The sequence below is a fragment of the Lynx canadensis genome, chromosome C2 (assembly GCF_007474595.2).
Source record: "Lynx canadensis isolate LIC74 chromosome C2, mLynCan4.pri.v2, whole genome shotgun sequence".
Classification (NCBI taxonomy): Eukaryota; Metazoa; Chordata; class Mammalia; order Carnivora; family Felidae; genus Lynx; species Lynx canadensis.
Window position 1 is genome coordinate 45,687,814 of NC_044311.2, and position 23,018 is coordinate 45,710,831.

The window sequence follows — 23,018 nt, forward strand, 5'->3', positions numbered from 1 at the left end:
GCCAACATACAATCAAGCGAGACTTTGGGGCATAGAAACCAGGGCTCTTGATATCTGTGGTTGTAGTCTCCAAGGCCCTCTTAGGAGAGGGTCAGGTCCATGGCTTGAAAATACTTTGGCTGGCATGGAGAAATCTTTGGAACTGGCAACAAAATGAAAACCATTCCAGTTTTGATACATGTCATTCTTCTACCTTACCCTTCTTTTCTTTTCTTTTTTTTAGAGACAGAGACAGAGTGTGAGTGGGGGAGGGGCACAGAAAGAGGGAGACACAGAATCTAAAGCAGGCTCTAGGCTCCGAGCTGTTAACTCAAGAACCGTGAGATCCTGACATGAGCTGAAGTCAGTTGCTTAACTGACTGAGCCACTCAGGCGCCCCTTTACCCTTTTTTAATTTTTTTTTTTAAAGTTTGTTTATTTATTTTGAGAGAGAGAGAGAGAGAGCGCACATATTGAGTGAATGAGGGAGGGGCAGAGAGAGAGAGGGAGAGAGAGAATGCCAAGTAGGCTCTGCACTGTCAGCACAGAGCCCACCTCGGGGCTTGCACTGACAGACTGTGAGATTATGACCTGAGCTGATGTTAAGAGTCAGACACTTAAACTGACTGAGCCACCCAGATGCCCCTTTTTTACTTTACCCTTCTAACCACCCTGTGAGGTAGTCAGGGTTAGATTGGTGTCACATTCATAAATGAAGAGCCCGGGAGTGATGAGTTTAACTATACTGGCTGGGGGGCCCGTAATGGAGTATCGTGTTCTCTGTTCACTGTTGTACTCTATATTCATAAGTTGAATAGATTATATATAGATGACTGGGCTGTTCTGAGAACGTGTAGGAGGAATTCTAGAAGAGTGGGTTAACTTCTCAAACATGCAGGTGGTACATTGGGATAGTAATTTGCTAAGTAGTATACCTTCGTGGTCTGGAGGAAATAATAAACTGCCTCTAGTGCCTCCTTTCAGCCGGTGAATTAATTACCCAGCTATTTCTAGTTCAGTGTTCATTAGGGAGATTCACTGATCCATCATTTTAGCCTCTACTTTAAATTTTGGGCTAAAGGCACTTTAGAAGCTTTCTGGAAATTGTTATTGTGAAATGATACAACCAGAAACCTTTTTTTAAAAAAAAAATTGTTCTTTGATGAAATGTAGAATGGGGACAGGTTTTCATTTGATCCGTACCTTCCAATTTTGAGATAAACTCCTTGGAGGACTGTCAGGAAATTATTTTCCCTATTTGGTTGATATGATGAGTAGTTTCCTGCATCTGAGACTCTGAAAGTAAAGTTTTTTTTTTTTTTTTTAATAAATAAGAAAGCACAACTGATGAAACTGTTGTCAATGTGCTGAACAGAGTTTTGATTCTTTTTTCTTAATGAAAATTGGCTTTTTTGTTTTGTTTTGTTTTGGTTTGGTTTTTAAGCAGAATGTACTGTTTGAAAAGCCGTCAAGAATATACTTTGTTAAAGGTAGCAGGCATTTAGTGTCTTTGTTTTGCTTTCCCTTTCTTTAGGTTGGTCTCATGAGGAAAACATGAGAGTTTTATAAATATATTATTTCTTTTTAGGTTCCAATCCTTAGTAAAAAAGAAGATGTTTTTGCATATTTAGCTAAATATTCAGTGCCAATGGTTCGAGCCACGTGGCTGATCAAGATGACGTGTGCCTATTATTCTGCTATTTCTGAAGCTAAAATTAAGAAACGTCAGGCTACTGATCCTAATTTGGGTAAGTGAGAGGTATGCTACATTTTACATTTCACCTTTGATTCTACAAGTAATTGTCTCTATGCTCTGTCCGTGGCCCAGCGAGGTGAGTACTGAGAAGGAAGGTCCATGGGGAGGCTGAAAATCGCTCACAGCACATAGGTGGATCCTTGTTCACCCAGGCCCAGAAAGCATCCTGGTTCCGTCAGCAAATCATGTCGCTGTTACCTCCAAAATCTGTCCTGCATCTAGACACTTTTCTCCAGCACAGCTACTGGAACGCTGGTTTGTGCCACCGTCATCCCTTGGCTGGATACAGGGGCAGCCTCCGAACTGGGCTCCCGCCTTTCCTTTCGCTCCTTACACTGCAGTCTCCGCCACACTAATCACCAAGCCTGAATCACATCATATCACGTCCCTACTTATAATTTTGTGATAGTTTCTCACTACAATTAGGATCAAGATCCAGGTTCTCTCCTGTGGCCACCGAGGCCATCTATACCTTGCTCCCTCTTTCTATGATGTTCTGGCCACATGGTCTTCCTTCTGCCCCTCTGACCTGCCACGCCCCCTTCCTTTCTCAGGGTGAGTGCATTTCCTCTTGCTTGTACTTGGGTTGCTCTTCCCTCTGGTATTCCCACCTCTCCTCCTCTTGGAGCCTTTGGTTCTAGTGCCATTTCCTCAGGACGTTTTCTCTGGCTACCTAGCTAAATAGCGTTCCCCTTTCTCCCCTTCCATCCGATTATGTTCTCAGTTATTCTTGTTTTATTCACAGCATGTCTCACTGTCTGAAATTATCTTTAAAAATTCTGTCTCTCTCATAGCCTCCCCCCGCCACATGCACTGGCCCGTGAATACGGTAGGTATTGTTGAAAGAACTAAAGGTAAACTGTTTGGTCAGTTTTCATTCTTGATGACTAGACAGTGACTCCTGAGGTGGTGCTAAACATGCTTAATAAAATATTTGATTTTGCATTAGAAATGTGCACGGAAAATTACATGTAAAGATGTCCACATAAAGATCAGGTTTACAAATAATTCCTTATGAAATGGAAACATGCGTGTTTTATAAAGGGAGACCCTAGCTACAAAGCTCTGAGGAGCAGGGTCAGGAAGTACAAATGTCCTCAGATGCAGGCAGGATCCTAAATAAGTGTGTGAGGGTGTGAGGTGGTTGGGACTGGTTGGGGGCCCTGGTGAACTAGTCACTGGAGCCCACTCTAAAAGCATGAAAAGTTAAAACAAGACAGAAAACATGGCTAGATTCCATGGCTTCCACCTTTGAGTTCAGGTGTGCTAAAGCCAAGAAGCACAAGTCAGCTGTACTTAAAACAACACCGTATTGTGCGTGTATTTAAATATTCAAGGGAAAAAGAATGGGAGGAAGCAATCCCCAGAGTTAACAGTGATTATCTCTGAGTGTTGTTTTGGTAGCAGTCTTAACTCCATACTTCTAATCGTTTTCATCTTTGACTTACTATTTTTTGGGGGGAAACAAAAGAAATGTCCCTTTTAGAAATTACCGAAGCTATACATTCTCATTACAATATTTGCCAATGGTGCCAAAGTAGAACCAATAAATGTTTAAGTTTCTTTTCTCCCTTCTTCGTACTTTCCTACTTTTTTTTTTTTGAGAGAGAGAGAGAGAGAGCGAGCGAGCATGTGTGCGTAATTGAGCAAGAGGCAGAGAGTGAGAATTGGGGCTTATCGGGGTCTTGTGTTTTACCTGAAGCGGGGCTCGAGGTTACCCAATGTGGGATTCCAACTCACTCACGAACTGTGAGATCATGACCTGAGCTGAAGTCAGATGCTTAATGATGTCTGCGTAGCCTGTTTCCTCCCTGTGCTGCGTGTTAGCTCAGATGGCACTTCCTAAGAGAGGCCTTCTCAGATCGCTCCAGCCAAAAGGTCATTTCTCTGTTACTTTGTCATCATCTCCTGCTTTATTTTTCTTCATAACTGTTAATACCACCTCATGTTATATTTTAAATTAATTTATGTATTAAAATTTTTTTTAATGTTTATTTTTGAGAGAGAGAGAGAAACAATGTGCGAGTGGCAGAGGGGCAGAGAGAGGAGACACAGAATCCGAAGCAGGCTCCAGGCTCTGGGCTGTCAGCCCAGAGACTGATGCAGGGCACCAAACCCTGAACCAGGAGATCATGACCTGAGCCAAAGCTGGACACTTTAACCAACTGAGCCATCCAGGTGCCCCTAAATTAATTTATTGATTTCTTATGTCCACTCGTTCAGCTATAATGTTTCTCCATGAGAAACTTTGTCTCATTTGTTCAGTACTGAATCTCCTAGAAGAGCACCTGGCATACAGAAGGTGCTCAGTAAGTAAGATAAATAAATGAATTATCAGGCCTAAAGTGTATGTGTGTGTGTGTGTGTGTGTGTGTGTGTGTGTGTGTGTGTGTGTGTTTGTTCCAACTCCTAATCCTTGAAACTTGTAGCATCACCAGCTATACTGGAGAGACCATTCCTCCTTTCCTTAGATTCTTTTCATGGCTTTTTGTAACTGGTTCTGTCAGTGGTTTCCTTGATCAGTTTAATCTGATTTTAACACTCATAGAAAGGATAAAGGAATCATGCAGGAATGCATCTGCCCAATGAAATATAAAACAGTTTTAGGACAAATAAAAATCTGATAGACCGTCATCATTTGCAGAGAATGTGTAGTTAGAGTTTTTAGGGATCTCAGATAGGAATGTATCGCCACAACCATATGATTTCTGCTACCAAATGGAAGGAAGCCTAGTTCCCTTTTGTAGCTAAGAACATCAGAGACTTCATGCATTCATTACTTTAACCATTAATTTCCTTATTAGTGTAAGCAGTTGTTTTTTTTTGGATGGGGGGGCAATTATTTTCTACTCCCCCCCCCCGGATCTAAAATTTCTATTATTTCCACGACAGATGGTTGATTAGGTTCACTCGCTAGCTGTGTTTTCTCTTTTGTAAGCCACATAACACACGATTCTGGTTTTTGACTCTGTCTATTAAGTATTACAGTTGATGTGTTTTTATGATCATTCATGTGTGTTTATACGTGTAAATGTCAAATCCATGAAGATCAAGTGCCTACTATACCATTTTTCATGATAGGATATATAAAAACTTTGACCTAAAAAAATGCTTAAAGCTACAAATGAGAATATTTTAAAAAATGCATGCATTTCAGGAGCTGACCCCTGAACTCTGAGGTCTAGTGTCTCGGAAGGAGCTTTGGGCTTTGCTCATCCCAGATCTGCCACCAAGTGACTGGTTGCTTACAGCAAAATCCTTAGTCTGTCCAGACAACAGTCTTCTCAGCTTGGATCCAGTCTAATCCATGTTGCCTCTAATTTCATGTCTTTTTCATTTTCTCTTAATCCAGAGCAGTTCTTCAGCCTTTCTTTTTCTTGATAGTTTTAGAGAGGATAGACCAGCTATCTTGTAAAATGTCCCTTGATTTTCATTTTTCCAGTTCCTTGTGATTAGATTCAGATTATGTACTCTTGGTAGGAATACCATGGAAGCAATGCTGTGAGCCTCTCAGTACATCATACTACATTGTCCCAGTGCTGGCGGTGATCACTGACTTTGGTCTTTTGGGTAAGGTGGTGCCTCCCAGATTTCTTCACTACATGGTTGCTGTTTTAACCTTTGTAGTTAATAGGTTATTTACTTATTTATTAATGTTTATTTATTTTTGAGAGAGAGAGAGAGAGTGTATGTGAGCAGAGGAGGGGGAGGGACAGAGAGAGAGAAGGAGACGCAGAATCTGAAGCAGGCTCCAGGCTCTGAGCTGTCAGCACAGAGCCCGATGCAGGGCTTGAATCCATGAACCATCAGGTCATGACCTGAGCTGAAGGCAGGCACTTAACCAGCTGAGCCACCCAGGCACCCTCCAATAGGTAATTTAACTGTGTAGATACCTAATTCATTTTTCCGTGTTCTTGTATGTGTTTTAAAATGCAAATGTTGGGGTGCCTGGGTGGCTCAGTAGGTTAAGCGGCCGACTTCGGCTCAGGTCATGATCTCGCGGTCCGTGAGTTCGAGCCCCGCGTCGGGCTCTGTGCTGACAGCTCAGAGCCTGGAGCCTGTTTCAGATTCTGTGTCTCCCTCTCTCTGACCCTCCCCCATTCGTGCTCTGTCTCTCTCTGTCTCAAAAATAAATAAACGTTAAAAAAAAAAAATTAAAATGCGAATGTTCCGTACCATTTTTATTATCTGCAGAGAGCAGATTTCAGTGGTTTCAATGATCTGATCTTAGTTTACCATCACCCCATTACACCTGATATGTCTCACTCTCTGCTTTGTCTTCAGCACTTTCTTCAGCTTCTTTAAGCACATTAGAGAGTGCATTTGGAAGCATTTGGCTGTGTGGACCTAGCCATAATGTAGCAAGTTTCACACTCCAAGCAAGCTCTACAGCCAAGCAACTACACACATATATATGTGTTGAACTGGATTAAATTGCATACACTTCAGAAGATTAACTTGCAGTAATAGGTTCTATGTTCTGGCTTTGACAGTGAAAAGAATCATTCAGCACATTTGGGGCAAGATTGACTATCAAGTGTCACCTTTTTCTGGCATTGGTTTTATGACTTTTGTTGTCTTGATGATTGTTCTTACAATCTGTAAAGTGTCTTCAGCAGAAATGGCCTTTATTCCTTTGTAATAGAAACATATGTTTTATTTTCAGTTCCCACATTCAGTGTTGGAACAGAGCTATAAAGCACTGCTGTTTGATTTTATTGAAGAGAGTTTTTCCTAAAGTTAAGTGGGCTAACAGCAACAAGGGAGCAGGCCCCATTGTGTAAATTCTTTAAATGTAGCAACACAGAGATTGTCGCTATCATTATGCAAAGAGTTACCGATCTAAAATGTGGATTAAATGGGTTGCTGTCCTAGAGAGCTTGCAGCAGGCAAAGACATACCCAGTATGGCGTGTACCTAAAAGTGAGCGGGGCCTTGGGTTTCTGGGTGAGGTTTCACATGCAATTTCTTTCTTTCTTTCTTTTTTTTTTTATATATTTAAAATTTTTTGTTTTACGTTTATTTCTTTTTGAGAGACAGCGTGAGCAGGGGAGGGGCAGAGAGACAGAGAGAGAGAGACACACACACACACACACACACACAGAATCTGAAGCAAGCTCCAGGCTCTGATCTGTCGGCACAGAGCCCGATGCGGGGCTCAAAACTCACGAACCGTGAGATCATGACCTGAGCTGAAGTTGGATGTTTAACTGTCTGAGCCACCCACGTGCCCCTCACATGTAATTTCAAGGCAGGTAAAGAACTATTTGACTTGGGCAAATCTTAACATCAGGGCAGAGGTTTTAAAATAGAGGTGAAATTAGGGAAGTTTAGAGGAGGAGATTATAATTTTCAGTCCTTATGAGAGCTAAAAAATAAGATGTTACAGGTGGACAGGATATTTAGAAAATGTTATCACAATAGGTGAGTGTTACAGATTCATGGGAACAAACACCAGATATGATGCAAAGTTGGTTTCAGAATTTTTTTAGGGTTGAATGTTTTGTTTTTAAGATGAGAATGTTTAGTTGTCTTAAGTGTTTGACCTCACCGGAGGGAAGCATTTAAGATGGGCTAGCTAATATTTAAAAGTAAGTAAAACCTACAGTTACATAATTAAGGAAAGTCTTGGAACAGATTAGGAAATACTACTTTATAGTAAGTAACGCGAACTTTGTACCTTTATTTGTAGGAATTTTCCCTCTGAGGAGTCCTGTTGTTGCTGAGCCAACTAATTGTAACCGTTGAATTTACTACCTTGTTTGCTCTCACTGTAGTAGTTAGCATCTCTTGAGCAATTATGGAATGTGCCTCGCTGCGGTAAGCAGGAGCACGGCACTTCTTGCAGTCTTAGATCGGGTCAGCTTGTGTCGTGTGCTGTGAAAATGATCTGTTACTTGAGGGAGCTTTTCAGCCTTGGGCATACCTCATCCCTTTGCTGTTGGAACCTGTTGCTGTGTTTCCTGTTGGCTCGTGTGAGAATAGCCTGTCCCTTACCACATCTACCAGGATTACTGTGGTGTGCTGTGATACCACATTCCCTACTTGCTAGGTTCTGTTCTGTGGGTTTTCTGATGTATTCAGATGATCTGTGAGAGACAGAGTTTATTCCCATTTCTCAGATGAGGATACAGATGTGTAGACGGGTGCACAAAGCCCCTCAGCGTGCTGTGTCCGCACTGGGTTCTGACGCTTGGGCTGGACACTGCTGGTCAGTGGGGTCAGGGAGAGTGTAGTTGCTGCTCTGGAGGTGTTCACACTTGGGGGTAGGGCATATATCCAAACAATCCAAGTATCAGAAAAGGAAGGAAGCGCTCACAGTGAAATGAGTAAAATGTGCAGGGAGTCCCAAGGAATTTGGAAAGCTCAGGGAGATCCACAGGAGAAGTGAAGTTTGAAAGACGAGGTATTTCGACAGAATTGGGGGGATGTTGTGCAGGGAAGGCCACTTCTGGCAGAAGGATGGCGTCTGCAGAGAAAGAGGGTCATCAAATAGTTGGACTTGAGCAACTGCTGGGATTTTTTTTCATCTCGTGTGTTAGTTGCCAGCGGGGTGGTGATAAAAGGCTGTGAGGAGCCTTGTGTGCTAAGGGTCTGTGAGTACTCTATGGGGGATGGTGGGCGGCCAGGGGAGGGCTTCTGGGTACTATTGTTGTTAGAACACTCTCCCTAAGTTTCTTGTCTGTAACGTGGGGATAGTTATAATTGGCAGTACCTTTTAGGGATGAAACGAGTCAGTGCTTCTAAAGAGTTGAGAACAGTTGCTGGCACATAGTAAATGGCCACGCAAGTGTCCACTATTGCTAGTTGCTACAGTTGCTAGCCAGCATTTATTCCATCATGACTAGCTGGTATTTATTATCTTGTGCTGGGAAGTTCACAGACACTATAGGCAGTCATAACCAGCTTGCATTGTAGGTTCTGTTTTCCCATTTTGCATAGGAGGGACCTGAGCATCAGAAGTTATGTCACTTGCTGGCACAGAGGGAGCTGGACTCACTAGGGGTTTGCTCTTTCCTCCCTGCTGTGACATGGTGGTTGCTAGGGGGAAGTCCGCGTTGTGGGCCCCGTGAAGACAAGATGCATCTCTGGGCAGGCAGGTGCTGGCAGGGAACAGGCTGTGGGGTTTCAGGGCTGTGAGCAGCATCCGAGGAGTCAGAACCCTTAATCTCATGGGCACCATGGGGTCCAGGCAGAGCATAGCAAAGTCCAGCGTGCTGTGGAAACTCGAGAAAGATGAAATTGTTTGCAGGATGAACAGCTCTAATACCGACTAAGAATTGTTGGGTGTTCAGTATGGTGAAAAGTGACAAGATGTATCATGGACCTCAAGCCTTTTTGGGGGGTGGGGGGGAACAGAGAGATTAGAAGAAGCTTAAAATGCATGCTTCGTGGTTAAACTCCCCAGGGAGCTGCTCTGTTTACCTCCGGTTGTTTCCTCTGTACCCCTGAGGTTTTGCTGGGTTGGGCATCTGTACTGGATGAGAGACTTTTCCTGGTTGACTATACTCTTGGAACCACTATTCTTATCGCCCCAAAATACAGCGAAGGAATAGCTACCCTTCTTGCACAGTGGTTAATTAATTTGTGACATATTCACTGAGCCATTTGGACTGCAGAAATAAACCCTGCTAAACACATAATTGACAGTCTGGTTTCTTATCTAAGCCAACCAGCTTACTTTCAGTTCGGGTACTTGAAGACATTCCAATACTAACTTTTTTGATTCTAGGGACAAGCTCTTAGTTTCAAGTCAAGATTGCCACCGCATTTTCAGTGTCCTCGTATCTCATTGTCATAAAAGAGATCTCTGCTTTCATTTCTTTGGGAATAACTCTGAAGATTGGACAGAAGTGCTTGTATAACTGTATTTAAATTCATGCTGTACTTAGGCCTGAAAATAGGTTTTAATTGGTGGCATAGCTCTTGGCTACCTGGATAAAAAAATTCTGCAATAGAGGCATTGGGGTAAGACTTTGGCACCTGTAACTCTCCTGTTCCCCAACAATCTTTTATCTAAAAGTTTTAGCATCTGTTGGTGAACCAGGCACCAAGTCATTATTTTATTAGGAATGGCTAGATGTTGGCATTCTTCTGTGAAAACAAGCTTTCTCTTACCAACTGTGATAAATTGTAATTCTTTATAAAAAAGACAGTAAATACTAAAGTCCTTTCCTTTGATTATCAGTTTTTCTGAGTAGAATTGCTCTAATGACATGTTTAGTGGTGGTAAATGTGTTTCTTTCTTTCTTTTTCCTATTTAAAAAAGTTATCTTTGGTCATTGTGATGGGCTCATGGATTTCCATTCACCAGTATTTTACAACCAGTTACACTCTTCCTCATTTTAGTGTTCAGATTGTCCAAAAGTTGGCCAGCAGAAGATGTTTCAAGCTCTTTTGTATCCTTTCTGACATGACACCTTTTTGTCTCAGAGCACTTCTTTGCTTTTTGGCACAGAAAGTGTCTCAGGCTCGTCTTGTACTTTTCCTGCCTCAGGTCTGTAGTCAGTCATTTCTCAAAGGAATCCTACTTCTTTCTAGTGGGAACAGTATTTAGAAAGCAAGACCCCAGTGCTGACGGTGCTCACTGCTACTAGGTTGTATGGCATCTAGGCTTAGTCAGTGGGTGGATGGAGACCTGCCTCCCTGCATGTGTTGTGTGTACTTACTAGAGTTTCTATTCTCATTTCTAGTTTATCTTTAACATTTTCATTTAACATTAAGTATTTTTCTTTATTCTTCATTTTATGTTTACTTTAAAAAGTTCTAATCAAATTTAATATGCTGCAGTGTAACTCTGCATTACTCATCATTGCTCTATGGAAACATTTTCCAAAGTAAAATGTTACCGTCCTTTTCAAGGTAGAATGCAGGTAGGTGATAGTGGTGGTCGTGATGGTGTGTGTGTGTGTGTGTGTGATCATTAAATTTTTGATGAAATGAAAGGTAATATCTGCCCATGATTCCTTTTGAATTTCTTAGCAAAATGCACCAAAAGGACTTCTATTTCACTCGAATAAGGCGGTGGGGGAGGGGGCTTAAGAAAAAGGTTTAAGTTTTTATACACTGAGGTAGATGCTGTGGAGAATTTTAACCAAGTGCCTGCCTTTAAGGGGCTGTCATTTTTGGTGGAGAGAAAATGGCTTTCTCAAACAGAGCAATCGGCAGTTCATAATTACCTCTAATCATAGAGGAAATGATGGGAGATGAAAAATTAGGGAAGGCTTTCTGAAGGAGTGAAATGAGCTGGGCCTTAAGGAAGTCTAGTCTTCTAAGTAAAAATTAGGAAAGTTTTGTTTTAGTTTTTTATTGTATCTTGAAAAGTATTTCTTGGTCTTAGATAATTATCTCTCTTCCTGGCAAGCTGGGAGCCAATGAGTTAGGTTTAGAGTTCTGGGTACTGTATTTGCTTGGTCTTTACCGCTGTCATTTCTTCCGGTTTGCTGTTTTGGGGGAATTACCTAGTCTTGAATTTATTGTTAGAACCTTTGGATGGCAATGGGTTCCTGTTTTCTAGTCAGTTTTATTGTTGACTCCTGCTTGAAATGATTAATCGTCTTGTGTGATAAAATGCTAATCAGAATCCCAATCTAATTAATAGTGTAGTTTTTTGCTCTCCATGGCTATTGGTACATGCGTGCACATTTACACTTGGAATGTATTATACAACAAAAGTATTTGTTACAAGTTTTTGTAGTTTACAGACTGATATTCTGTTTTTTCATTTGGGGCACTCCTCACAAAATCCTTCTCAGGTAGCCGGTATCTCCAATTTACAAATTATGGTAAGAAAATCCAGGGAAAGTGGGAAAACCAGGAATTCCATCCTGGTCTTGTTTGCTTTACAGAATTTCCAAGCTGGTCACACCAACTGAAGGATGAGTGTGGAGCTGGAGTGAGGGTGGTGTGGGGTGAGCTGTGAGGTGAGCCTTGTGAAGAAGGCTCGGTGTTCAATGAGTTTTTATTTGTTGTGCATCTTGCAGATCCATTGCTTCAAGTGTAATGAATTTCAAGAAAAAAAAAAAAAAACACCCCAAAACGGCTTCTTGTGTGAGATGAAAACAAATTTTTTAATAGCTAATATATATCCATTGTATAAAACACAGTATTCAAAGAGGGTGGTGAAGTCTCACTGTACTGTTGATCCGTACATGGTCTCCCAGACCCCTCTTCACATGCTTCAGAAGGAATTGTTACCAGTCTGGTTGCTTGTGTATCTTCTGAGATGTGTTTGCATGTATATCTTTAATGTATGTTCTTAAGAACATTGGTGCTTGTTCCATACTGATCATATAGTGGCCCTGTTCTTTTAAAGGGCCCCAGGCTACTAACTTTTTAATAACTTAGGAAAGCTGTTTGTGTTTTGCAATCTGCCCTGGAATGTTAATTCCATGATGAATAGAGAGGTTTTTTTTTTTTTTTAAAGACATACTTTGTTTCAGAGTCCTTTTCAGATGAAGTATATATTAATCTTTCAAATGAAATTCCTGCAATGAAGTGGCTCTAAAGTTCATTTCAACTTACCATTATTTTGGAGTCAGGGGTACCTAGAATATATTGACAGGATAGAAAACACATTAAGGGTCAAATTACCAGTTGGAGTGTCTTTGTGAGAGTGGCACAGCTAAAGTGAATAGATTTAGCTAGCTATTTATTAATTACATAATTTATTGTCAAGTTAGCTAACATACAGTGTATACAGTGTGCTCTTGGCTTTAGGAGTAGATTCCTGTGATTCATCACTTTCATACAACACCCAGTGCTCATCCCAAGTGCCATTCTCAATGTCCATCACCCATTTTCCCCACACCCCCTCACTCCACCCCATCAACCCTCAGTTCTCTATATGTAAGAGTCCCTTATGGTTTGCCTCCCACTCGGTTTGTACCTTTTTTTTTTTCTTTCCCTTTCCTTCATGGTTTTCTGTTAAGTTTCTCGACTTCCACATTTGAGTGAGAACATATGATCTCTGTCTTTCTCTGACTGACTTATTTCATTTAGCATAATATCCTCCAGTTCTAACCATATTGTCACAAATGGCAAGATTTCATTCTTTTTCATTGCCCAGTAATAGTCCATTGTATATATACCACGTCTTCTTTATCCGTTCATCAGTTGATGGACATTTGAGCTCTTTCCATAATTTGGCTATTGTTGAAAGCACTGCCCTAAACATGGGGGTACATGTGCCCCTATGAGTCAGCACTTCTGCATCCTTTGGATAAATTCCTAGTAGTGCTATTGCTGGGTCGTATGGTAGTTCTATTTTTAGTTTCTTGAGGAACCTCCATACTGTTCTCCACACTGCACCAGTTTGCATTGCCACCAACAGTGCAAGAGGGCTCCCCTTTCTCCCCATCCTTGCCAACATTTGTTGTTTTTGAGTTGTTAATTTTTGGACAAAAGTGAATAGATTTAATTAAATGAATACGTCATGCATCATTCTTGGGCTCCAGGAAAAAAAAACAAAAGGCCAGGTGAGTTCTGGAGGAGAGGATAATGGGGATGGGTCTGCTTCTGCTTGGTCTGTACAGTGTGTAAGCAATTTGTGTTTTAGGGCTTTTTAGTCTAGAGTTGCTTTACATAGGTTTTGGCAATATGATGTCTATAGTATTTTTTTTAAATGTTTATTTTTGAGAGAGAGAGAGAGACCGCGAGCACAAGTTGGGGAGGGGCATAGACAGAGGGAGACACAGAATCTGAAGCAGGCTACAGGCTCTGAGCTGTCAGCACAGAGCCTGATGTGGGGCTGAAACCTGTGAACCGTGAGATCATGACCTGAGCCAGAGTTGGACGCTTAACTGACAGAGCCACCCAGGTGCCCCAATGTTTGTAGTCTTTGTATTCGTGTTCTAATGAAAGACTCTTAACCTACCTAAGGCTTGTTCAGAAGTATGAACTTCACAGCAATTGCATTTAAGTCTTAAGTAGTAAACACAGTGCTTCTACTGTTGAGACTTGACTCAAATCAAGCTCATTATGAAATTAAATTCCAATGTAAAGTGTAAAGTGAAAATGTAGTTAATGTGGCTCTGTCAATGATCAGGGCTTTCAACCACTTCCTCAGTAGCAGAAACTGAGAGAGGAGTGAAGATAATGAAATGTCCAGTGTAATAATTTAAGTAGTTCACATGTCTCCATGGGGCTGGCAGCAAATGTCTTTCTCCAGGCCTGTTCCTCCCTTTCTCCTTCCACCCAAGTCCTCAGGGGAGGCTTCCCTGTATATCTGAGGTTTCAGTGGTGCACAGAGGTATGTTGTACACACAGGGAAGCACAGCTGTGGTTTCCTTACCAAGTCTATTGTCGAGCTGTAGCTTTCCTCTCCTAGGGCAATAAAACTTGAGGCTTAGTCTCAGATTTGGAGGACTGTGGGGACCTGTCCTAAGGGGTTAATTAAATGCACCAGTTTAATATTTGTGAAAATAGCGTGCCTGTTATTCCTTGACAGGAATATCTCAGCGTGGCCAAGGTCGCCGCTCACTCAGGTATACACAGATATCTGAAAAGCTTTGAGAAATGCACCATATGATAATTATAGCATTAATTTCAGAGAGCCATCTCACGTTCCTGAGAAGGAGCAGAGTCTGTTCTGGCAGATGTGGAGTATGAGCCCGTCTGTTAGGAGGAAACCCCTGAAGCTGTACTTCTGCCGAGAAGTTGGGGGTGTGATTGATGGGGTGAAGAAGAAAGTCTTGTTCTGGGGGCTAAAATTGGATTCTGTGGTTGCCAAGAGCCTTGGCTTCAGTTGCTTGTATGGGGCTGATAGGGAAAAAGGACTATTGGAAAAAAATTCCTAAATGCAACAGTTAACATTGCATACATCAGAATGGAAACAAAAACTGGGAGACCTGATAGCCTAGAGTGCCAAACCAAGAGAAGTGCCAAACCAAGAGAAGTGTCAAAGTCTCTTCTCCTCAGGTGTGAGATACTCCACAGCACCTAGGATGCAGAAAGGCACAGTTAGGAGTTTACTTGCTTCCTAGGAATGCAGCTCTTTTGCTCCTACCAGCCCTCCCCTGTCAGCCCCACTTCCTCCTTTCCCTGCCCAAGACCTTGCCATCCATTTCCTTCATTGGCCAGTCTGGTCTCTTTTTACCCTGAAATCCTTAAACATTAACGGTCTGCCACACAACTGTGCAGTTATTTATATTTTGCCTTGTAATGGTCCTTATCTTGTTTGGAGTATTGTCCCTCCTTCCTATATTTACATCATTCACTCCTTGGGTAAGATGCCCTTTGCTCATAATGGTTGGTCGAATCATCTCTCCCTCAAGCCTTCCTTCCCTTGAACTTCAGAGAGTAGGAAACTTCTCTCTGTTTTCCTTAGCTCGCTTCCATCCTGGTAGACACCCAGACAGACTTTTCCACAGTAGCCAGGCCTCCTTACCTGTCTTCTTTGCCTCATCCACTGAGCTACTTTCACCTATGGTGACTTCCTTCCTATGTGTGGGCTCCCGCCTGCCAGGCCTGTAAATCATGGGTGTTTGCTTTCTTCTGGGCATGCCCCAGAGTTGTAAGCAGGTTTTATCTCTTAATTCTGGAAATAGCCCTGTGGGCTAAGTACACTTAACTCTGTGTTGTAGACAAGTAACGAGGCACCCGCAGTCTGAGTGACTTACCCAAGATCTCAGAGCTGGCAAGTGATTGGAGCTGAGACAGGAACCATGTCTTCTGACTTGAGAGCCTGTGCTCTTGACCAACCACTACCAAGCAAGTTAACATATGCTGGGGGCCTAGGTGGGGCTGGATGCCAACTAATATTCTGACTGTGCAGAATAAACCTATCTGCCCCTGGACTATGTCTGCTGGGTACTTCTATCGTCATAATCACTTTCTTTGAGGCATTGAAATGACACATGATAACGGCCCCCATACCTGTGTCTTTTTGCACTGACTCTTTTTCTGAGTGTCAGACCTGTGTGTCCACCTGCCTCGGACATGTTTCCCCATGAGTATCTCCGGGACCACAAATTCAGGTGTTGAACGCAAAACTGAGAAACCTTGGTAAGGTCAGTGGATTGTGTCAATGCCACTATCCTGGTTGTGATACTTTAATGTAGTTTTGTAAGATGTTAGCTTTTGGGGAAGGTAGGTGAAAGGTACGTCGGATCTCTGCGCAGTATTTGTTACAACTGCACAGAGTTTAATTAAAATAAAAAGTGAATAAAAACAAACAGAATGAACTCAGCCCTTTCACCCCTCCCCCTGCTCCCTGTCTCCACTCCACATCTCCGTCAGTGGCTCCAGGATCTGCTCAGCCACCCCACTGAGAAATCAGGAAGATGCCCTGCTCCTCTCTTTCCTTCTCTCCAGTATCAGGTTGGTTACCATGTCACCTGCCTCTTTTTCGTTCCCTCCTTGGTCACCTCCCCAATGGACTTGATAGTCTCCTTTCACTTTCTCTCCCCTACAATTATCTGAGAAGGTCTTAATTTACATATCTGATCCTACCATTCTTTTGCTTAAAATCCTTCAGTGGCTTTTAATCATTTGTGATGAAAGACCAAATTCCTTAGGTCATCACTACCAGGGTCAGAGTCATCTGGGCTGCTGGTTATTAATGCAGAGTTCTGGACCCCACTCCAGACTTCTGAGGTTGAAATCTCTGGAGTCAGAGCTAAATCTGTGTGTTTAACCAGCGCCCTCTGGTGACCATTTCATGCACTAGCGTTTGAAGACCTCTGGCCTGGGTCACCTATCTGGTCTCAAAGGCGCTTTCTGTCCTTCTGCCTTTCTGTTTTCTGCATTGCCTGGGACATTGCACAGGGCTGTTTATGTCTGTGGAACTCCTTTGTACTTACTGTCCCTCAAGACTTGACTACAGTGTCCACTTGCGTCCTCTCCTGGGTCACGTGACGTGTCAGAGCACTTAACCTCACTGCTGTCAAGATCTGTGTCCCTATGTGTTTGCCTAGTTTGAGGTTGAATTGCCCCAATTAGGGGCTGCTTTATCTTCAACCCCCTGTAGCCTCAGAGCCCAGGACAGTTTCTGGCCCATAGTAGGCACTTAATGTTTGCTGCTTATAATACCCATAATTTTTATTTTGAGTAGCCACCTTGATCTTTTAATTAACAGTACTTCATATTGTTGCTCAGTAAATAAAACCAGAGAGAAATAGCCAGTTAAAAAATAACATAGGAAAATTACTCATCCAGACAAAAACAGATACTGGCTATTTGCCATTAAACACCTGTGTTCTACAGGTAATTCTGTATTAGTGGAAAACTTTTTTAAAACATGAAAAAAATGTCATACTCTATTATCACAGCCTTCCTACTGTCTCCCTCCACTGCCATTTACACCCCCCCCCCCCCCCCGCCCTTTTCAGCTTTCCAGCCAGAGGGCCTGATTTCAGTGACTGACCATTCAGCAAAACACAGCATTCCAGCCATTGGGCTGACGCTGTCGGTCTCCGGGCACACTGAGACAGCACTTTTCATCTGGACTATTCTTTATCCAGCCTGCCAATCAGCATGCTGATTTCCCCCTTTCATTTCCCAAGTGAATAGTGGCTGAATAGGGAATTTCAGGTTTTTCTGTGAATCATTTTATAGGATACAACTGATTAACTTTTTTAAGCCTTTTATTATGGAAATTTCACACATGTACAGATACAGAAGAATAAAGTCCCTATTACAGTTCACCCAGGTTTAAGCATTGACCCACGGACACCCTTGTTTTTGCCCCTCTCCTCCCCACTGCCCACCCCCTCAAAGTCCTGTATCATCTTGCAGTGGATTACTTTTTACCAGTATGGGATAGTCTTTTACTTCATGCAATGCAGATGATTTCTTACTGATAGTAACGTATTTCAAGAAAACATTTAATAAAATTATATAGCAGCTATATTGAGATATTAACAAACTTTGCAGTTCATGTAAAGTATACTTTAGTGGTTTCAAACCTCATGTTGGGTGTAGAGATGACTTAAAAATCTTAAAAATTTTTTTGAGTATATTTGGTATCCAGTGTTACATTAGATTCAGGTATACAACATAGAGATTCAACATTTCTATATGTTATGCTGTGCTTACAAGTGTAGCTACCATCCATCACCATAAAATGCCGTGATAATACCACCGACTATAATACCTATACTGCACCTTTTATTCCCATGACTCATTCATTCCATAGTCGGAAGACTGTGTCTTCTACTCCCCTTCTCCCATTTTGCACATCCCCCGACCCCTGTCCCCTTTGGCAACCATTAGTTTGTTCTCTGTATGTATAGATCTGATTTTGCTTTTTGTTTGTTCATTCATCTGTTATTTTAGATTCTACAAACGTGTGAAATCCTAGGGTGTTCGTCTCAGTCTTACTTCACTTAGCATAATACCCTCTAAGTCCATCCATGTTGCAGATGGCAAGATCTCATCCTTTTTTACAGCTGCGTAATATCCGATTTGTGTATGTGTTGTGTGTGTACACACACACACACAGCATACACACACACACACAGCACATGTTTATCCATTCATCTGTTGATGGACACACGGTTGCTTCCATAATTTGTCTATTATGAATAATATTTCAGTAAGCATAGAGGTGCATATATCTTTTTGAATTACTGTTTTTGTATTCTTTGGGTAAATACCCAGTAGTAGAATTACGGATCATATGGTAATTCTGTTTTTAATTTTTTGAGGAATGTCCAACAGGGCACATTTTTGCCAATACTTCTTTGTTGGGCTTTTGATTCTTGCCATTCTGACAGATGTGAGGTGGTGTCTCATTGTGGTTTTGATTTGCATTTCCCTGATGATCAGTGATGAGCGTCTTTTCATGTGTCTGTTGGCCTTCTGTATGTCTTCTTTGGAAAAATGTCTGTTTAGATTCTCTGCCCATTTTATTTATTTATTTAAAAAAAATTTTTTTTTTTCAACGTTTATTTATTTTTGGGACAGAGAGAGACAGAGCATGAACGGGGGAGGGGCAGAGAGAGAGGGAGACACAGAATCGGAAACAGGCTCCAGGCTCTGAGCCATCAGCCCAGAGCCTGACGCGGGGCTCGAACTCACGGACCGCGAGATCGTGACCTGGCTGAAGTCGGACGCTTAACCGACTGCGCCACCCAGGCACCCCTCTCTGCCCATTTTAAAATCAGATTGTTATTTCGATGGTGTTGAAGTTCTCTACATCTTTTGCATGTGAACCACTTTATTAGGTATGTCAGTTGCAGATCTCTTCCCCTATTCAGTAGGTTGTCTTTTTGTTTTGGTGATGGTTTCCTTGTTGCATACAAGTTTTTGGTGAAGTCCGAGTAGTTTAATTTTTTTGCTTTTGTTTCCCTTGCCTGAAGAGACCTATCTAGAAAAATGTTGCTACAGCTGATGTCAAAGAGATTATTACCTATGTTCTCTTCTAAGAGTTTTATGTCTCACATTTAGGTCATTAATCCCTTTTGAGTTGATTTCTGTGTGTAGTATTACAAAGTGGTACAGCTTTATTCTTTAACACGCAGCTGTCCAGTTTTACCAGAACCATTTATTGAAGTGATTTCTTTCCTCATTGCATATTCTTGCCATGGCCACATTTTAGGACATTTTTGTTGCCCTTGAAAGAAATCATGTACTCTTTAGCCATCACTTCTCATTTGCCCTCCCTCCCCATCTACACTAGGCAATCTAATTAGCCCCTCTAGATTGGCCTATTCTTAACATTTCATATAAATGGAATCCTACAATATGTGGTCCTTTGAAACTGCCTACTTCCAGTTAGCATAATGTTTTCAAGGTTCATCCATGTTGTAGTATGTGTCAGTAGTTCATTTCATGCCTTCTCAGGGCTGAATGGTATTTGTATGCATATAACACATTTATCCTTTCACCAGTTAATGGACATTTGGGTGGCTTTCACTTTTTGGTTATTGTGAATCATGCCACTACAAACATTTCTTGATGAATCTTGGTGTGGACGTGTGCTTTCATTTCTTCTGGGAATATAGTTGTGGAATTGATGGGTTTTATGGGCAACTCCACTTTTAACTTTTTGAGGAAATGCCAAACTGTTTTGCATTTTACATGCCTACCAGCAAGGCATGAGGATTCTAAATTGTACACATCCTCACCACCACTTGATGTTATGTGTCTTTTTATCACTGCCCCAGTGGTATATCATTGTGGTTTTGAATAACATTTTCCTGGTAGCTAATGATGTTGAGCATCTTTTCATCTGCTTATTGGCCATTTGTTTATCTTCTTGGAGAATGTCTATTCAGATCATTTGCCAATTTAAAAAAAAATGGGTGATTTATCTTGTTATCATCAAGTTGTTATAGTTCATTATAGGCTCTGGATCCAGGTCTCTTATCAGATAGGTGACTTGCAAATATTTTTCTACCAATTTGTAGGTTGTCTTTTCACTTGATTGATGGTATCCTTTGATCAAGAAAGCCTTTTAACAATAGAAAATATGAGAAAAACTGGTAGAAAATCTTTCAGTCATTCTTACTGAGTATTTAGAAGTGGAATGTGTTGTGTCTTACATGTATGAAGTTTTTTTTTTTTTTTTCCTCAATCAATATGCACCAAAGTCAGGCTGATTAAACCCTCAACATCCTACACTTTTGAGAAGCAGGCTGTTCCCTTTGTGGAGAAGCAAGGACTTTTGTTTTAGTGGTGTAGCCATAGGAAGAATTTTCTAGGATAGGAGTTTCTCCTTCAAGGAAACTGTCATCTTTGACTTAAGTTTTAGATCAAGTGGATCACCTTAAAAATGTGCACCTTAGTCTCTGGGACTGGTTGAAGTTTTAAATAATCTCTGTTGGATTTATTTTCCAGAGTGAGTTCCCACTGGCTTTGATATCAGAGGAAAGAATTTGGCCAGGAAAATGAGCCTCACAAAATTAAAGGACGCACATATGTATTTACCGGAAGTTTATTAAAGAGAAAGAAACTTCAGTATTTGGTTGGGCCTTTTGCAGTACATTGACTAGCAGGTGCTTCTAGATGTGTTGGCTGTAACAAAGACAGAGCATACTAGACAGGGAATTTGACATTTCCTAAATGGTGTTGAAAGGTAGGTATGCAGTGATGAGTTTAAACTAAAAAGCAGAGGGGCATCTGGGTGGCTCAGTCAGTTGAGCATCTGACTTTTGATTTCAGCTCAGGTCATGATCCCAGGGTTGTGGGATTGAGCCCTGCATTGGGCTCTGTGTTTAGCATAGAGTCTGCTTAAGATTCTCTCTGTCCCTCTGCCCCTCTCCCCCTGCTTGAATGTTCTCTCTCTAAAGAAACAAACAAACAAACAAACAACAACAACAACAGAAAACAAAAACAAAGAAAAACCCTAAAAAGCAAAGATGTTTGTAGGAAGATTTGGAGGAAGAATTGGGGAGTGACTTAATTTAGTAGTTACTTTGGGCAGCACCTTATAGTATATTGATTCACATTAGTACTCTGATGTTGACTATATAAGACATAGTTTTATGGAGATGAAAGAGATAGAGGATGAAAGAACAGAAATTCTGATCTATCAGAGAACAGAGAGAGCCCCGTTACATGGTGGCTTGGTGTCCAGAGACTAGAGAAGGCTTCATATTCAATGTCACGTTTGAATTGGGTCCAGAAAAATTATCACAAGTGAACACAGGTGAGTAAAGGAGGTATTGTAGGTAAAGAGCATCATGGGCATGAGAGTCAGAAAGCAACTTCAGGTACTTACTGATAGGTAGCAATTGAAATGATTTTAAGTTCCAGGTAAGGAGTTTGGCCTTAATTCATTAAGGATTGCTGATCCATTGAAGGTTTTGGAACCATGAAACTCATTGTTTGATTTTATAAATCCTTATCCAGAGCATTATGTTAGGCTTGGCAGCTCACCTGTGGCAGTGGCAGGGTCTAACATCAGTGACAACAGGTGCTATCCTCTGACAGTCAAGATCTAACCCTTAGTCTCCTTTCAGGAAACTTTTCATCCCAATAATAGTGATGATAGCTACAACATATTGATCTATTTCTGCATTGTATGCACCATGCTAAGTAACTCATCCTTACGGTAACTCTCGTGTGTGTGTGTGTGTGTGTGTGTGTGTGTGTGTGTATTTTATTGATTCCTATTGCAGAGGAGGAAATCGAGACTTAGCAGGAGTTAGATACCTTGTTTCACATCACACAGGCAAGTAGCAGAATTAGAATTTGGACCCAAGGCCATCCTGTTCCAAAGTTCATTTTAGCAAAACCACTAAACGCAGCCCTCTATTGCTTCTCAACTAATGTTTTGCTGCCAGGATACCTTCCCCTTGAGCCTTGCTGCATTTGGCATGCTTTGTGTTTGCCCCCAGGGTAGATTCCTCCTCTGTCAGGCTCCCAGTTTTCTTATTAATACTGCAGGTATTCCAGGCCAAGGAGGATCATCTTTAACGGAACTTGGCGCATGTCTGTTATGACCTTTATGTGTTTGTCGATTTACATGTTTTCATGTACTACAGTGGGGCATCTCACACCTGTTGGTGTACTTCTGGCTTAGCTGTGTGACCTTGCATAAGCCTGCTGTGCTGGATCTATAAAATGCTAGGGTGAGCTGTATGACCTCCGAAACCCCTTCTGTCTTGGGGATTAGGCATTAACAAAGAGGCAATAAGTGGCTGTGGGATTCATGGAGGCTCCGGGGAGTGTTGTCAAAGGGACCAGTCATTCTTTTCAGTCCTGATTCCTGGTGCCACTCACTCTCAATGTGAATTATGTGGACACACTTTCTGATAATCCGGCTTCACGGACCTGGAGTTCTGCTTGACATCAGTGAACTGCAAATGTGGCCGTATCCTTGGGGCTGCTTGAATTTAGAGCTGCTTGCTGCACATTCAGAGTGGTCTCCTTGGTCACTTTCTGCGCCTTTTGCACCTTTGAACACTGCATATCCTACCCCTACCCCCACCCCCACCCCCCGCCCATCTTCCCTGTGACTTTTATCCATTCCTATTATTTTTGTATCACCTGATAAAAAACAGCTCCTTCCTCCAGCCAGTTAAGTCTAGATCTGGCAGGAGGAACCGAAGGCACTGGAATTTGGTCGAAGTTCCCCCTGGGACTGAATTCACACCCAGGGCTGAGAACCACTGCCTGCCTTGCCACTGTGGCCCCCACCCCCCAGCCCTGCTCGGTTTTCATTATTTGTCCTAACTAAGCATGAGGGATGTCAGTGGATCCTAATAATTTCATGGTGTTGGAAGACTGGGGGCCATTTGTTATTTTCTGTTTTCAGTTTTTAATAAATATTTTGTGTGCATCCTAATTTTTATACTAATCCTCTGTAGACTCTTATGTCCCAGACCTCTGAATCTAT

At 41.8% G+C, this 23,018-nt stretch overlaps 1 protein-coding gene across 1 annotated transcript in view; it reads left to right on the top strand.

The window, feature by feature from the left end:
* The window catches only part of MED12L (mediator complex subunit 12L), a 338,860-nt gene that overhangs the window by 44,315 nt on the left and 271,527 nt on the right, over positions 1-23,018 (top strand). The window contains 1 exon segment of the mRNA XM_030330501.1: positions 1,568-1,727. Within this exon segment, the coding sequence (XP_030186361.1) occupies positions 1,568-1,727 (160 nt within the window).